This window comes from Bombina bombina, chromosome 6 (assembly GCF_027579735.1).
Source record: "Bombina bombina isolate aBomBom1 chromosome 6, aBomBom1.pri, whole genome shotgun sequence".
Taxonomy (NCBI): Eukaryota; Metazoa; Chordata; class Amphibia; order Anura; family Bombinatoridae; genus Bombina; species Bombina bombina.
Window position 1 is genome coordinate 127,593,966 of NC_069504.1, and position 13,278 is coordinate 127,607,243.

Below are 13,278 nucleotides of genomic sequence, written 5' to 3' on the forward strand. Positions count from 1 at the left end.
ATTCACTTTCATTATCTAAATGTGCACAATATTTTTATATGCTCATTTTCTGAGGCACCAGCTCCTACTGAGCATGTGCAAGATTCACAGACTATATGTATATACATGTTGTGATTGGCTGATGGCTGTCACATGATGCATTATGAAGGAAAATGTAAATGACTTCTCATTTGAAATCTAAACTTAGTGCTTTTGCATTGTCCTTTTATTGTGCATGTATTAATTATGCTATTCTACTGTGTTAAGTGGTCCTTTAAGAAATAAATACCATTAAGTTCATTTCCAATTGGATCTAAAACATATCCTATTTTGCTAAATTAAAAAAATAATTAAAAAAATAAACATCAAATCAAGATATAGGTAGCATTTTTATTTGAGATAACTGTTTTGCATGTTTCTTTACTCAGGGCTCGATGATTGAAAGCTCTCTGGGCTGGCGAGATTATTAAAGAATGCTCGCCAGTCCTTCTATTTCCCTGGTGGAATGATCTAAAGCCATTTTTTACCCTGAAAACAGGGTGTCTCGCTAAGGGGTGTATACTGCATTTTCATATGAAATGTGCACAACAAAATTTGTATTTTAAACATTATACAAAACAAATATTTGAATCATTCACACAAAAATAAGCAGGGAAAAATTGTATTGTTAAGGTGCATCAAAAATCGTAACAAAATTCTTCATCAAAAATCGAATGTTAACAAAAAGGTAAAATTAGTATGTAATGTACACGGTAATAAATCAAATTAAATATTCACAGCATAAATCGTAATTGTAGTACACTGAATGTGCAAAAATCACACAGAAATTTGAATTTATAAATACAAAATGCAAAGCGTAATTGTTGTTTTTTCGTAAATTGGTCTGAACATGGGCGTTCCATGGGCGTATATGACAATGTCTCACTAATCCCAGCGTAATTCTATAAAGATTTTCGCACTGCAGCTATCACAGGTTGTTTTGGCCAACTTAAAGGTGGCAAGCTTTTGTCAAAACAATACGAACACTTATAACCCCAATAGAAAAACAAATGCATACTAAAATATAGGCAAATGTAAGATGCTATAAGCAGAAAGCAGCGTAATGTGAGTTATATTGGCTGCAGGATTTTAATTTTAAAGTGCTCCCCCTGCTCTCTGATAACTTCGTACTAAGGAGCGAAGTTTCCCTATCCAGCGAGCTTCATTACTTTTAATAGGAGCCATCTCGCCACTCGCAGGGACTGCCCCTTTTTTACGATCATTGCACCGGGGCAGCCCTGCGAGTGTCAGCGAGAAAAAAAGGTTTGAGCTGGCGAACAATATATCATCGAGCCCTCAGTTTTATTCATAAACATATAATCATGTTATATTTATTCCTCATCCCTGCTAATACCCATCTGCTGACAGATAATTTCTGGTAATGCTAATTGGCTGATACATGCTTCCTGCTTATGCTCACTGGCTGATATATACTGTTCTTTCAGCTAATGCTCATTGGATAATAGTTACTTCCTATTAATGTTCATTAGCTGATAAATATTTGTCTTCCAGCTAATGCTCATTGGCTTATAGATACTGTACCTCCTGCTAGTGCTAATTAGCTGATAAATAATGTACTTCCAGCTAATGCTCATTGGGGCTGATAAACAATTTCTACTAATGCTCACTGGCTGATAAATACTGTTCATCCAGCTAATGCTCATTGGCTGATAAACAATTTCTACTAATGCTCACTGGCTGATAAATACTGTTCTTCCAGCTAATACTCATTGGCTGATAAACAATTTGTACTAATGCTCACTGGCTGATAAATACTGTTCTTCCAGCTAATGCTCATTGGCTGATAAACAATTTCTACTAATGCTCACTGGCTGATAAATACTGTCCTTCCAGCTAATGCTCATTGGCTGATAAACAATTTCTACTAATGCTCACTGGCTGATAAATACTGTTCTTCCAGCTAATAAACTCATTGGCCTCTAGTTATCAAGCCGTCAACCTCAAATACGCTGGAATTCCGCAGCATATTTGTGGCGAGGCTGATTCGCCTAAGTTATCAAGCCCTACAGACTGGCAAAAGTAGAATTTTGTGACGTAAGCTACGATCCGCCGGACTCAGTCCGACACAGATCGATTCTTACGTCACTCCAGATGTACCGAATGCCACCTATAATAAATTTATTAACCCCTATCCTGCGGATCCCTACCCCGCCGCAACTAAATCAATTGTTTAACCCCTAAACCGCTGCTCCCGGACCCCTCCGCCACCTACATAATACCTATTAACCCCTATCCTGCCCCCTATACTGCCGCCACCTATAATAAATGTATTAACCCCTATCCTGCGGATCCCTACCCCGCCGCAACTAAATAAATTGTTTAACCCCTAAACCGCCGCTCCCGGACCCCGCCGCCACCTATATTAAACTTATTAACCCCTAATCTGCCCCCCTACACCGTCGCCACCTATAATAAATTTATTAACCCCTATCCTGCCCCCCCTATACCGCCACCATCTATATTAAACTAATTAACCCCTAAACCTAAGTCTAACACTAACCCTAACACCCCCTAACTTAAATATTATTTTAATAAATCTAAATAAAAATTACTCTTATTAACTAAATTAATCCTATTTAAAACTAAATACTTACCTACAAAATAAACCCTAATATAGCTACAATATAACTAATAATTATATTGTAGCTATTTTAGGATTTATTTATTTTTTTTACAGGTAACTTTGTATTTATTTTAACTAGGTACAATAGTTATTAAATAGTTATTAATTATTTAATAACTACCTAGTTAAAATAATTACAAAATTACCTGTAAAATAAATCCTAACCTAAGTTACAATTAAACCTAACACTACACTATCATTAAATTAATTAAATAAATTACTAGCCAATACCTACAATTAAATACAATTAAATAAACTAAACTAAATTACAAAAAAACCAAACACTAAATTACAGAAAATAAAAAAATATTAAAAGAATTTTAAACTAATTACACCTAATCTAAGCCCCCTAATAAAAAAATAAATAAAAAAAATAATAAAAGTCCCTACCCTATTCTACATTAAAAAGTAATCAGCTCTTTTACCAGCCCTTAAAAGGGCTTTTTGCGGGGCATGCCCCAAAGTAATCAGCTCTTTTTCCTGAAAAAAAAATACAACCCCCCCCAACATTAAAACCCACCACCCACATACCCCTACTCTAACCCACCCAAACTGCCCTTAAAAAAACCTAACACTAACCCCCTGAAGATCTCCCTACCTTGAGTCGTCTTCACCCAGCCGGGCCAAAGTCTTCATCCGATGGGGCAGAAGAGGACATCCAGACCGGCAGAAGTCTTCATTCTATCCGGGCAGAAGAGGACATCCAGACCGGCAGACATCTTCATCCAAGCGGCATCTTCTATCTTCATCCATCCGACGAGGAGCGGCTCCATCTTCAAGACCTCCGGCGCGGAACATCCATCTCCACCGACGACTACCCGATGAATGAAGGTTCCTTTAAGTGACGTCATCCAAGATGGCGTCCCTCGAATTCCGATTGGCTGATAGGATTCTATCAGCCAATCGGAATTAAGGTAGGGAAAATCTGATTGGCTGATGCTATCAGCCAATCAGATTGAAGTTCAATCCGATTGGCTCATTGGATCAGCCAATCGGATTGAACTTCAATCTGATGGGCTGATTTAATCAGCCAATCAGATTTTTCCTACCTTAATTCCGATAGGATTCTATCAGCCAATCAGCCAATCGGAATTCGAGGGACGCCATCTTGAATGACGTCACTTAAAGGAACCTTCATTCGTCGGGTAGTCGTCGGTGGAGAAGGATGTTCCGCGCCGGAGGTCTTGAAGATGGAGCCGCTCCTCGTCGGATGGATGAAGATAGAAGATGCCGCTTGGATGAAGATGTCTGCCGGTCCGGATGTCCTCTTCTGCCCGGATAGGATGAAGACTTCTGCCGGTCTGGATGTCCTCTTCTGCCCCATCGGATGAAGACTTTGGCCCGGCTGGGTGAAGACGACTCAAGGTAGGGAGATCTTCAGGGGGTTAGTGTTAGGTTTTTTTAAGGGCAGTTTGGGTGGGTTAGAGTAGGGGTATGCGGGTAGTGGGTTTTAATGTTGGGGGGGGGTTGTATTTTTTTTTTCAGGCAAAAGAGCTGATTACTTTGGGGCATGCCCCGCAAAAAGCCCTTTTAAGGGCTGGTAAAAGAGCTGATTACTTTTTTAACGTAGAATAGGGTAGGGACTTTTATTATTTATTTATTTTTTTTATTAGGGGGCTTAGATTAGGTGTAATTAGTTTAAAATTCTTTTAATATTTTTTTATTTTCTGTAATTTAGTGTTTGTTTTTTTTGTAATTTAGTTTAGTTTATTTAATTGTATTTAATTGTAGGTATTGGCTAGTAATTTATTTAATTAATTTAATGATAGTGTAGTGTTAGGTTTAATTGTAACTTAGGTTAGGATTTATTTTACAGGTAATTTTGTAATTATTTTAACTAGGTAGTTATTAAATAATTAATAACTATTTAATAACTATTGTACCTAGTTAAAATAAATACAAAGTTATCTGTAAAATAAAAATAAATCCTAAAATAGCTACAATATAATTATTAGTTATATTGTAGCTATATTAGGGTTTATTTTATATTTAGTTTTAAATAGGATTAATTTAGTTAATAAGAGTAATTTTTATTTAGATTTATTAAAATAATATTTAAGTTAGGGGGGTGTTAGGGTTAGTGTTAGACTTAGGTTTAGGGGTTAATTAGTTTAATATAAGATGGCGGCTGTATGGGGGGGCAGGATAGGGGTTAATAAATTTATTATAGGTGGCAACGGTGTAGGGGGGGCAGATTAGGGGTTAATAAGTTTAATATAGGTGGCGGCAGGGTCCGGGAGCGGCGGTTTAGGGGTTAAACAATTTATTTAGTTGTGGCGGGGTACGGGATCGGCAGGATAGGGGTTAATAAATTTATTATAGGTGGTGGCAGTATAGGGGGGCAGGATAGGGGTTAATAGGTATTATGTAGGTGGCGGAGGGGTCCGGGAGCGTCGGTTTAGGGGTTAATACATTTATTATAGTTGCGGCGGGGTCCGGGAGCGGCGGTTTAGGGGTTAATACATTTATTATAGTTGCGGCAGGGTCTAGGAGCGGCGGTTTAGGGGTTAATAACTTTATTTAGTTGCGGGGGGCTCCGGGGGCGGCGGTATAGGGGGTAGAACAGTATAGTATAGTGTGGGTGCTTAGTGACAGCTTATCAATAAAGCTGTAGAAAAGCCGAAGAGCAGCGAGATCGGATGAGTGATAACTATCACAGTCCGCTGCTCATCGCCCCGTACTTGGTGCACGGCTTTTTGACAGCTTTTTTGATAACTTTGGCGAACGTATTCAGGTCCGCGGCGGCGATGTGAGGCGAGCGTATTGGGGCCGGCGAAGGCAGGTACGTACGGAGCTTGATAACTAGAGGCCATTGGCTTATAGATACTTCCTGCTAGTGCTCATAGGCTTATAGATACTTCCTGCTAGTGCTCATTGGCTTATAGATACTTCCTGCTAATGCTCTTTAGCTGACAGTTATATATTTTTAATTCGTATTTGCAAATAAGCATTAGCAGGAAAATCAATCAATCTATCTCTGTCTGTCTGTCTATCTATCTATATATATAAAGCCCCTTAAAATTCTAGTCTTATCTATAAATAGTGTAACCTTCATACGTCTTCAGTTCTTTTACTACTCTCTCTCTCTCTTTACTGTAAATAAAGTTGTAAACTGCACAACTGCAGTAGATATAGTTTCGGTTATGTTACTTGAAACCTTGTTTTAAGTAAAAGTATTAATAGGCTTGAGATATTGCTCTCAATTTTCCAAATACCCAGAGTATTTATAATATAATAGCAGTCCTCTTAAGTGCCTATAAACTTTAGCAGTGATCACTCACTTTAATGCAGCCCCGTCCATTTACTACAAATGTAGACTGGTTATTCTGGTTTGTGACAGTCTATAGGAGCAGTTACTTATTTTGTACATTCATATAAATCATTATGTAATTGAGAGTGGAATTTTGAGGAAGAGACTGTATAATATGAAATAAGGATTAAAGGAACTGTATACACCCATTTTCATATAACTGCATGCAATATACATCAGTATACATCCAAAAAGGTTGGGACTTGGTTAGGACTCTGAAAATCAGCACAATTAAATTAAAAAATAAGCAAAACTATAAATTTTTACAAAAAACAAACAAACAGATGGGCTATATAAATGGATCATTTATAAAACATTTAGGCAAAGACAAATCTAGTGTACAATGTCCCTTTAACACCAATACCGCTGGTCTGAATGAAGATATCTGTTTTTCACATTATTTAGGACTATTCTGGTATTACCAGGGTTATCTACATACTTACTTGTATATTAATCTGTGATGAAGACCCAGCATTTGCTTGTAATAACAGGGCAGTAGGTTGTCTAGTTCTGAACATCAAGCCAATGAACCAAGGCACAGAAACAGTTATATCCATCTCAGTCCAAAACACAATTCCTTCTCCTTTGAAGTGTTGAGGGAAAGGCATTACTGGGAAAAAATATATATATATTTTATATTATTGAAACAACAGTACTTATTTAAAGGAACATCATACTCAAAAATGTTGTCATCTATAAGGAAAACAACATTTAAATGCAGTGCCATTTTTTACAGAAAAAATATGAAGAAAAAACGGCTATGCTCTTCCTAGTAATGTTTATTGGATTAGAGGTACCTCATACTAATGTTCAATCAGTATTTGCACAAAGTTCCTATAAACCAATAAGCATCCGCAGGAAGCAAATATCAGCCAACCAACATTAACAGGAAGTTTCTCTCAGCCAATAGTTACACAACTAATACAGCTAGATTAGTTTAAATGTACATTATTTCATAGGGATGACAAAAATATTTTGAGCATCCCCTTTAGCAAAAAATTAAATTTTAAGAAAAATGTATATTTGAGCAAGGTGGCTTGCTGTAATAATACAGACTGCTTTTTCCCCAAACTAATTATTTAACATTAACAATTCCAACACAGGTGTAAAGCTCAAAATGTTAAGTATTAAATGCTTTGTAAGATACTTTGATTATTTATTTTGCTCAGTTTTACTGTAATTTACCCATTTTAAATGCACTAAAATGTATTTTCTTTGAAGATTTTTTTTTTCCTTTTGCAATGCAATATTTGGTTGCATCTAAAAGTGGGCCTTCAAATAAAATATTTTTTTGCATCATCTTTAAATAGTGGTCTTTAATAAGCTCAATAGATATTGTTAGTGTTGATTGGTCCCTAAAATTGCTGCTAAATGCTATGCATATATGGAAAAAAAATACTTTTATGTCCATTTAAGTAATGCATTCCAGGACTCTTGCATTTGCACAAGCAAGCACCCCCTTGATTTTCTTATCATGCATACCCAATTTTTCCTCAAAAGGGGGGACATAGAAAATAAACATACTTAAAAGAAGACCAGTGTAAACAAATGACTTACCTTGCTCACAGTTTTTTCCACCATAATGAAGAGGACACTCACAATAGTATGTGTTCCATTTATTGACACATGTTCCTCCATTCTGACAGTAATTCATGTCACAGAAATTCTTCTTGGCTGCACAACCTTGCAAAGCAATATTTCAGAGTTTTAATATTTAGGTCCTCAAGAAATTTATAATAACTCTATTAAGTTGCATATTTTTGTGGTGTGTTTAAGCGTATTTACACTTTATACTGAAATGTGACTTGTATCTATCTGACTTAATATCTTTAACATAATTATGTTTGAGATAATGTTTTTGAGATTATTTTGAGATAATTAATATTACATATCGTATATTGCTGGTTATTGTTATCTGTTTCATGAGTTTATTAATATATATATATATATACTGTATATATATATATATATATATATATATTAATAAACTCATGAAACAGATAACAATAACCAGCAATATACGATATGTAATATTAATTATCTCAAAATAATCTCAAAAACATTATCTCAAAAACATAATATATATATATATATATATATATATATATATATATATATATATATATATATATATATATATACATATATATATATATATATATATATATAAAACAGATCAATGTATTTGACTTTCGCTCTACCTACAGGATGTTATGTGTTAAAAGATGTTATATGTTAAAGGGCCACTAAAGTCAAAATTAAAGTTTCATAATTAAGATAAAACATTCAATTTAAAAATACTTTACAATATACTTCAATTATCAAATATGCACATTTTCTGAGGCTCCAGCACCAACAGAGCATGTGCAAAATTGCACATGATATACTTATTGATTGGCTGATGGCTGTCACATGATACGAGGGGGGGACTTTGCAATTTGCCAGAAAATATTCTACTGCTCATTTCAAATTTAAAGTGCAATTGCATTGTCATTTTATTGTGTATTTATCAATTATTACATTCTGCTGTATTTAGTGGTCTTTTAACCCCTGCTTTTTATGGAGTATACATACACAGTTATCATAAAAAATTATCAAAAATAAAAATACAGAACATGAAGTAACAGCACAGTACCTTCTAAAGTGCCATTGTTGGCTATAAAGCTGGCCATGTCTATTGGTTTATTGTCAATAGTTAAATTCCTCATACATCCAATAAACTGTCGGTTCTGCACTGGGAAGTCCTCCGGCAGGTTAGGAACGCCTCCGAGTAAAAGAGGTCCAGTCAAGTCCAGAGACCTGTGATTAGAAAAGTTCATAAAAGCCATTAAAGCAACAAAGAACTAAGTTCATGGTACTGGATATTTAAAACGTGAAAAAAACAAAAAAATACTAAGGGCACATTCTGATACAAAAATGACACTCTCAAATTACACATAGGTAAAATCCTTCCCATGAGCTGCAAACACTGGTGAGTACATGTCACTGATGTAATATTAATCCAGTAAATGAACAAAAACTGCTCTGTTAATTCAACCATTCATTTAATCAGAACTTACTTTTTAGAACCTGTTTGGGTCCCTTGAGCAGCACAAGTATAGTTTTTGATGAGGTTTCCAAATCGTATGGCAACAGCGGTGTCACAATCGTCAACCGTAACCACAGCCACCTTCTCTCCAGATGGTCCATGGGGAATACCCAACCTTCCAATGTTAGGCTGCAAGAGAAGTGTCACTTGTGGTTATTATTTGTAGCATACAAGAGCATTCTTATTCATATGAAATGAACACAAACAATGGGATATGCTCACATCATCACTGGTTCTATATCAACATATATGTGTATGCGAGAGAGACATTTTTTCTCTATATGCCAAAGGTCACCAGTGTAATTTTTTTTTTTTAAAGAGCACAACTGAATATTAGTCTGCCAAGTTCTCATGTACCCGTCTCCCACGTCGTTCTCCTGGGCCAGGTCTGCTTGCCCTGCTTGTTAGTATTACATTTACAACCAATAAAAGACTCTGTTGCGCAACAATATCAAATTCCAAATCCTGTTCACTGACACAGTACAGCAGCAGCTACTTAATACCACAGCCCATCAACCCTCCTCCTCTAGTACAAATCTAACTTCCCCATCAACAGTATATTTTGTCTGGAACTTAGACTTCTAAGGAACCACTGAATCATGCTCTGTGACAAACCTACCTTCTAATTTCATTATTAACACACTGGGTCCCAGGGAAGCCAGCAAAGCAAATATGTACTACCACCCCTCTCTGGTGCTCATAGGGTTAAACAAAGGCAGACACTTCCTCCAATATACTGAAATAACTTTTTTGAAATCATTTTAATTTTGAGTGAGTTTTTTTGTACTTAAAGGGACAGTAAAGTCAAAATTAAAAACTTTCATGATTCAGAGCATGCAAATTTAAACAAATTTTCCAATTTACTTCTGTTATCAAATTTGCTTTGTTCTCTTGGTATCTTTTATTGAAGAGTAAAACTAGGTAGGCTCACAAGAGCTCAAGAGTGTGCATGTGTCCTTAGTACTCTATGGTAGCTGGGTTTTGAAACATTATTTGTAGCTTTGTTATACAATGTTGTAAAACACTGCTACCATAGAGTACTAAAGACACGTGCACACTCCTGAACTCTTATGAGCCTACCTAGCGTTACCCTTTAATAAAAGATACCAGGAGAACAAAGCAAATTTGCTAACAGAAGTAAATTGGAAAGTTGTATAAAATTGCATGCTCTATCTGAATCGTGAAAGTTTCATTTTGACTTTACTGTCCCTTTAAAGGGACACATTTTCTCTTATGTATATGAAACAGCAGCAACTAAACATGGTAAAAATATTTCGCTTTAAAAAAGCTGTTTCATTTTAAAGTGAAACTAACAGGGAGGGCACTACAGGACTGGGTAACGCTATGAGACTCTACTACTCATTGGCTTATACAACTCCCACAAAAAAAGTTGATTCATTAAGTACAGGAACATTGCGTTTAAAAAAAAACAATTAAAAAAAACCCTCTGTAATACATTTTGAAACATTCTCTTTTATCTAGAACACAACGTTTTTGGGGTATCGTGTCCTTTTAAAGGGACAGTAAAGTCAAAATTAAACTTTTATGGTCTAGATGGAGCATGCAATTTTAAACTATGTTCATATTTACTTCTATTATCAAATTTGCTTTGTTTTCTTGGTATTATTTTTTTGAATGGTCTCATAGGACTTCAGGAGTGTGCACGTGTCTGTAGAAGCCTATGGAAGTAGTGCTTGCAACATTGTTTATAAAAATGTTATAAAAAGTTAAAAACACGGCTGCCATAAAGTGTAAAGACACGTGCACTCTCCTGAAGTCCTATGAGCCCACCTAGGTTTACTCTCCAACAAATAATACCAAGAGAACAAAACAAATTTGATAACTGAAGTAAATTGGAAAGTTGTTTAAAATGACATGCTCTATCCAAATCATGAAAATGTAATTGTGAGTTTACTGTCCCTTTAAAGTTGTGGTTTGCAAACAAATGTAAACTATAACTACAGCTCAAATATTATTTAGAACCTATACAAACATATAATTAATAAACATACAAATTTATAGGCCACCCTACATATTTATGAAATTCAGATCAGCACTTTCAGAACAAGTGATTTTTGTGTTCAATACATGTGCTTTAAAGGGACGTTAAACACTAAAAAAAACACGCTAGATAGAATGATGCATTCAAAGAAAAGATTAGTCTGAGAATAACAGGTAGATGTATTTTTAAAAGTTGTATTTGTTGTTTAAATAATGATAAAATAAGTTTAAAGTTTTAATGCCTATAAAACAATGGGAGCAGCTATTTTGTAACTTAGGTTGCTTTCTCTGCTGTGACAAAAAAGGGGACAAAATAAATAATGAAAGTATACTGTAGAGTTTATATATATATATATATATATATATATATATGATTTATCATTTTATATTACCATTTCAAAGTGTTTAATGTCCATTTAAAGGAACATAAGTGCAAAAAGAGATGCTCTCATGTGTTAGAGAATTTTTTATGACACTTTTGCTTGAATATAATTATGTGTTTAACCAACACAAAATTGGTTAAACACATAGGTAAAGCCAGCTCTAGAGCAGCCAGCAATGCACTATTGGAAACTAGCTGACCACAACTTGTGATCCAAAAAGGCAAATGTACAGAACCACCAATCAGCAATAGTGCATTGCCTTTGCTGGACCTACCTAGGTATGCTTTTCAATTAAGGATGCCAAAAGAACAAAGCAAATTGATGATAGAAGTCATTTGAAAATTGTCTTAAAAATTGAATGTTCTACCTGAATATCTACTTTATTTTAAATGCATATATAAATTTGTTTATGGCTGTGTTTCCCTGTTAAACAGTAGTTCTGCAGAGACTGTTCCAGTCAACCATTACAGAGAAAGAGTGGTAATCAGTGAAAATATAATTAATTTACAAAAAATAAAACACAACAAAACAAAAAAAAAAGTTTGTTGCTTTTTTTTTTTTTGTAAGGGATGAAATTCTTCTGGTCAATTTAATAAAATGCCACTAGAGAAAAACCAAATATAGCAAAAGTTGTTTTAAATAGAATATATATAAATATTATACATATATATAAAAAGGAAAATGGACTACACTATGAAACTGAACTGCAAAACTAACAGCCCTGGGTACACACCAGTACTCTAACATTTTAGATTTAGCTGTGTGTCATTTAATTTAGCTGTGTGGTTGCCAGAGAGTGCCAGATTTTTTTATGTTTTGTGCATATTTATATTTAAACATTTAAATGGACATAAAAACTAAATACAAATACACATAATTATAACTTATATTTAATGATGTATCCAAAGATTGGTCTGAGAGTAATATGCAGAGGTATTTAAATTATATTTAGCTGTTTAAAATATTAAATACATTTGTGTAATGTTTTAGTCTCTATAATATAACAGGTGCCGCCATATTATAATCTAGGTTTAAAAGGCTGTTCTCTTATTGTATCTCCTCTGCTGAAGCCAATTAGGGCTTATAGTGATAAATGTCCCTGTTCTTAGGGAGGAATCTACCAGTTTAACCTTTTGGTTAAGTTTCTTATAATATCATTTTTATCTGTATATGTAAAACCAAGCTGGGGAAAAAACACTGTTTATATTTATTTAAACATGAGGCTGTTCCCCCAATATTTGCTCAGTTTCACCTGTAATGTAAAACAGTTCCTAGGCGTTCAGTGCTTATGCATACATTAGCTTTGTAACAAAGCTCCGAACAAGAGGTACGGCAACGAAAGGATCTGGGAACAATGGTCTCATTTATAAAGATATTCTACTGGGAACAGTTCTCGTTAAACAGTCACGCTCTGTAGCTTCAATGTAACCACTACCTGTATAGCAGGTAACGTCCAGCAAAATACTCCAGTAATTACAGTTTTACTCAAAAGTTGGTGACTTGGTTTTCAAATGGAAAAAACTAAAATGTACCAAACCGCTGCAAAATGGAGAGAATCACAACAAAGCAAACAGGAAATAAACAGTCCTGATATTATCTAGGGGTATTGGCAGGGGAGTATGATCAGTTCTGTCTGCTGCTTTTTCCCGCTAGGTAAAAAAAATAAACTATAATTTCCATCATACATTTGAAAGAGCCGCTTTAACAATATTTTTTTAGCAAGAAATGCGTTGGTTGAAGGACATGCTGTTTATTGGCTGATAAGGATGGTAAGCCTACACAGATATGAATGCATCACATAAATAAAATCATATGAATGCCTGTTTTTTTATTT

The 13,278-nt window shown here is 34.8% G+C and overlaps 1 protein-coding gene across 3 annotated transcripts in view; it reads right to left on the minus strand.

Annotated features, from left to right (window-relative positions):
- Nucleotides 1–13,278, minus strand: part of CELSR1 (cadherin EGF LAG seven-pass G-type receptor 1) — a 258,025-nt gene that overhangs the window by 70,331 nt on the left and 174,416 nt on the right. For all 3 annotated transcript variants that reach the window (XM_053716613.1, XM_053716612.1, XM_053716611.1), the window contains exons 6-9: nt 9,032–9,189; nt 8,608–8,771; nt 7,530–7,655; nt 6,416–6,582 (exon numbers count right to left, since the gene is read on the minus strand). In XM_053716613.1, the coding sequence (XP_053572588.1) occupies nt 6,416–6,582; nt 7,530–7,655; nt 8,608–8,771; nt 9,032–9,189 (615 nt within the window). The remainder of the gene's footprint in view (nt 1–6,415; nt 6,583–7,529; nt 7,656–8,607; nt 8,772–9,031; nt 9,190–13,278) is intronic.